The sequence below is a fragment of the Cricetulus griseus genome, chromosome 6 (genome assembly GCF_003668045.3).
Source record: "Cricetulus griseus strain 17A/GY chromosome 6, alternate assembly CriGri-PICRH-1.0, whole genome shotgun sequence".
Lineage (NCBI taxonomy): Eukaryota > Metazoa > Chordata > Mammalia > Rodentia > Cricetidae > Cricetulus > Cricetulus griseus.
The window spans coordinates 136640692-136645089 of NC_048599.1; the positions used below are offsets into that span (position 1 = coordinate 136640692).

At 59.0% G+C, this 4398-nt stretch overlaps 2 protein-coding genes across 2 annotated transcripts; both read left to right on the top strand.

Moving 5' to 3' along the window:
- The first annotated feature begins 494 nt into the window (after positions 1–494).
- Tmem210 (transmembrane protein 210) lies at positions 495–1464 on the top strand. The gene is made up of 4 exons (XM_027422864.2): positions 495–582; positions 737–872; positions 1072–1101; positions 1263–1464. Exons 1-4 carry the CDS (start codon positions 495–497, stop codon positions 1462–1464), a joined length of 456 nt encoding a protein of 151 aa, XP_027278665.2.
- An 858-nt stretch (positions 1465–2322) lies between these two features.
- On the top strand, positions 2323–3406 carry Lrrc26 (leucine rich repeat containing 26). Its single transcript, XM_027422863.2, has 2 exons — positions 2323–3010; positions 3087–3406. The coding sequence occupies exons 1-2, from the start codon at positions 2323–2325 to the stop codon at positions 3404–3406; spliced, it is 1008 nt and encodes a 335-aa protein (XP_027278664.1).
- The last annotated feature ends 992 nt before the right edge of the window (positions 3407–4398 follow it).

Sequence of the window (4398 nt, forward strand, 5' to 3'; positions counted from 1 at the left end):
AAAGACTATGAGCTCAGTCCTCCGAAGCAACCAAGGAGGGCAGCTGAACACATGTACCTACCCCACTTCCCATTGTCCCCTACCTGCCTCATCTTGGGGAGGGTTTTGTTGACAGGAAGGCTGGTAGAGCCCTAACTTCACTCAGAGCTCTGATGTTGAAAAACAAACTGAGGCCTTGGTCCCCAACACCAGAGATCAAAACAGGGTTCTCATGCATTTAACTAGAAGTGTTGTCTATCTTTAAGGTTGAAGGCCTACTATCCCCTTACTCAGATCTGGCTAGAGCTTGCAAGCCCTGTCCCCTTTACCTGCTCCATCCGTGGTTGTCTGCCTAGGACTTCTGGAATTCCAGCATCCAAGTTTGAATGAAGTTCAAGCCAGCCTGGGTGCTCTGAGGCCCTGCCCCCACACCCTCTGTCTGACAACCCCTCTGTGAGGTCAGCACCTTCCAGTGAGTTCCGTCTAGAGGTATGTGGTGGGGCTGGGGGCTGGACATGGCCCCCTGTCCCCAGCCTGACTCCTGCCCAGCTGGCAGCCCCCTTGGCCTGATATGTTTGTCCCTTTTGCTCATCCCTGCTGCAGGTGCCTCCTCCCACTAGGCCCCCCCAGCCAGAGTCCCTTCCTTTAACAGGCAGGGCAAGCCATTTGTGTCCTGAGGGTCACTGGGGTGGGGGTGAACCTGAGGTCATCAGCAGGCAGGTAACTGGCTCCCGAACTTGTGGCCTTGTTTCTGCAGCTGGAACCTACTGTGAATGCAGCCTTGGCCTCAGCCGTGAGGCCCTTATCGCCCTCATTGTGGTGCTGGCTGGTGTCAGTGCCAGCTGCTTCTGTGCCCTCGTTGTTGTGGCGATTGGTGTCTTTCGGGTCAAGGGGTGCGTGAGCTTGGGGTTGGGTGAAGTGGGAGTGAGGCTGTCAGTCATGCTTTGAGGGGCCTCTTCAAGGGGTGGTATGTTGTGAGAGGCTGGGAGAGTGGTTTCCAGGGTGTGTTGGGCATGGGGGTTATAGGAAGAGCTTCCAGGCATGTGGAATGAGTATGTCTCCAGAATTCACACCTGCCTTTGTCCCCCTCAGTGATACGTGCTCCGGACACACGGAAAACAGGTAAGTATGCCAGGCGAAGCCTCAAGGGTGAGCTATGTCCTCTCTCTGCCCCCTCCTGGAAGTACAGATCACAGTGGCATCTAGAGTAATGTCCTCAAGGGCTGGCTTCTCTTGGGTGGCCAAGGCCCTGCCAGATCATGCTGACATAGTCCATCATGCAGGTTGATGGGGCCCTATGGGGTCCAGGAAGATCGCATAGACCTGCAGGCGGTACACGTGGAGTCCCAACTCATGGACCCTGACTTGGAGGTATCCATGATGCCATCCTTGGAGAGCAATTGCCTCATGACCATCCCCATGGAGGTTCCTCTAGAGGAGCCACCACCACCACCTCCACCCCCACCACCTCCACCTCCAGAGTAGTGGAGGGCAGCTAGGCTGAGGAATTAAACAGTATTTAGTGATCGTGTGCTGTCCTTCTTGCAAGTCCCTCAGGTAGTGTTTGTTATGGATCATGGGCGGTGTCTCCACCCAGGGGCATTGAGCCAGGGTTTTCAACTCGTAGGCCAGCTGGCCAGTCCAGCCTTTCTTTGCACCTTGCTACTGCTGATCTTACAAAGATGACTGACCCTGGGCCCTTCCTACTTCCCTGATTCCCCAAGACAGGACCTGTAACTGGCAAGTCAAAAGGGAGCTGCATTGACCACCAGCCTTGGGCCAGCACTCCTTTCCAGTGACATTGTCCTCAAGGGCTCCAAGATGAGGGGGTTGAAGCAACTGCTCTCCTGCACTCGGTCTTTTGCCTTAGGTGTGTCATCCCTCCCACGCTGCAAGGTCTTTCCTTTGCATTTAGGCCCCATCATGTGCTTATACTTCCACCAATCCTCTCAAGAGAGTGAACAGTCTCTGTGGGGGCTTTTTGCTGAAAATGAGTGAAATTGAGACTGGGTATGGACAAGACACTGTGGGTTGCATTCTGTGTGGAGCTGGTGGGTTTGATCCTGCTCTTTAGGTCTCAGTGGGGAATCCAGTGGTCTCATCAGCTCCACTACGGGCTCAGGGCCAAACCAAGACGAGCTCTGGACAGGTGGCTGGCAGTATTGGGCATTGGCTCTGTGCCTAGCCCCCGCCCAAGACAAGGAACCAGCTGTGGGATAGAAATTGTTGTGCTCGGATAGGAGAGTTAATACTTTTGTAAGTGAGGCGGACACAAACTCTGGGTCACCTGGACTCCCAAGCTGCACAGGGATCTAGGTCCCTTTCTGTTCTGGAGCTGCCCCCATGCGAGGTTCTTTTTTCTCGCGGCTTCTGCCGCAACTGTCTCTACTGTTACTGCTGCTGCTGCTGCTGCTGTCGTTGAGGCGAGTCTGGGCCCAGGAGCATGTTGGAACTGCCCCTTCTAGATCTCCAGTGGCCCCAGAGTGTCCCGAGGCATGTTCATGTTCACTAGGTGGCAAGGTCAATTGCTCCGCACTCGAGCTGCCCGCGGTACCAGTCGGCCTGAACTGGAGAATAAGTTCACTGCTGCTGGATCACAATCGTGTGAGCACACTGCCTCCAGGTGCCTTCGCTGGGGCTGGCGGGCTGCTGTACCTAGACCTGCGGGAGAACCGGCTCCGGTCCGTGCACGCTCGAGCTTTCTGGGGTCTAGGCGTGTTGCAATGGCTAGACCTGAGCGCCAACCAGCTGGAAACTCTGTCTCCTGGTACCTTCGCGCCGCTGCGCGCGCTGCGTTTCCTCTCTCTAGCGGGTAATCGGTTGACACTGCTAGAGCCTTCAATCCTAGGCGCGCTCCCATTACTGCGCGTGCTCAGCCTGCAGGACAATTCCCTGTCAGCGCTCGAGGCGGGTTTGCTGAACAGCCTGCCCGCGCTCGACGTGTTGCGCTTGCGTGGCAACCCCTGGGCGTGCAGTTGCGCGCTGCGCCCGCTTTGCACCTGGCTGCGCAAGCACCCGCGTCCCGCTTCAGGTGAGCCATCTGGGGCGCAGGACGGATAATGTTTGGTGCAATTGCTGCCATCTGACGCCGCTCCTGTGTCCCGCAGAAACTGAGAACCTGCTCTGCGTGTCTCCAAGACGCCAGACGCTCAGCCTACTGACAGCCTTTCCGGACGCGGCCTTCAGACACTGCACTCAGCCACTCGCAGCGCGAGACCTGGCGGTGGTATACTCTCTCGGGCCGGTCTCTTTCCTCGCCAGTCTGGCCATCTGCCTGGCACTGGGCTCCGTGCTCACTGCCTGTAGTGCACGGCGCCGCCGCCGTCGCACCACAGTGCGCCCCTTACTAAGGAGACAGGTAGACCCTTCGGGCCCAGCCTCCCTAGAGGATGCTGGGAGACCCGCAGCTGCGGCAACCCAAGCCTAAGGGTACTGCGGTTGTTTCTAGCGCTCCCGCAGTGCTCCGCACTTTGAAAACTCTCCCCAAACCCCTGGCCTCCCTTCAAACTCCCTGTAGGCGTCAACAATAGACAGAAAACCGGAAAATTTCTGACATTCCTTTAGGCATCACCACTGAATACCGGGGTTAGGGGTTAGCTGTGCGCGCCCGGTGTCCCTGGGGCAGAGGGGCAGCGCGCTCCTGCGCACCAGCGGCACGGGGAAGGTACGCGCTTGGACACTGGGAGAGCTGGTCATGTACAAGGCGGTGGGTGAGTGACACCAAATGGGAGGCGGATGGCGCTCCCTGGTGCCCAAGGTGCGGGGCTCGTTGCGAGCCAGCGTCTGAGGAAGCCTATTGTGGCTGCAGGCAGAAGAGAAGGCTCAGCCCTCTTGGAGTCTGGAGCCCTAGACAGCTGGAAGCCAGAGAGCACCCCTGGGAAGCGCTGCCAGTATGGCAGTGAGGGCTGACCCTGGGAAAGGTCAGGGTCGGCCCTGAGAATGGGGTGGGTAAGGGTCGTGGGAGCGTGGTGCAGCAGGAGAGAGAGGTGGAACTCAGGTTGCAGAGAGCAGGCGCTGGATGAGGGGTGGGTGGGTGACCTAGCCAGCTGGGGCCATGGGCCCCCACTGTAGCTTAGGGTGGTGGCTGGAGGAAGGATGGGGCTGCCATTTTTGCTCCAGACCCCTCCGACCGGGGCCACTTAGGCCCCTCACCCCACTGCTCAGAGACCCCAGGGCCCTGCCTCTGCCGGAGCGCCCTGTGGCCCTGCCCAGCCGGCTCAGCTCTGGCCCATCCTCAGCCGCTCTGGTCCGCACCTTGGTCCTGCAGGGGCTGCCCGCCAGGCAGCAGGGCAGGAGGACGGGAGGCCCAGGGTGGGCAGTCTCTGGGGCGGGTGGGCTTCCCTCAGGCCTTCCCCGAGCAGCAGGACTCATCAGTGTCCTTGGCCGGGCTAACTGGGCAGGTGGGCGCCTCCGGGGGCC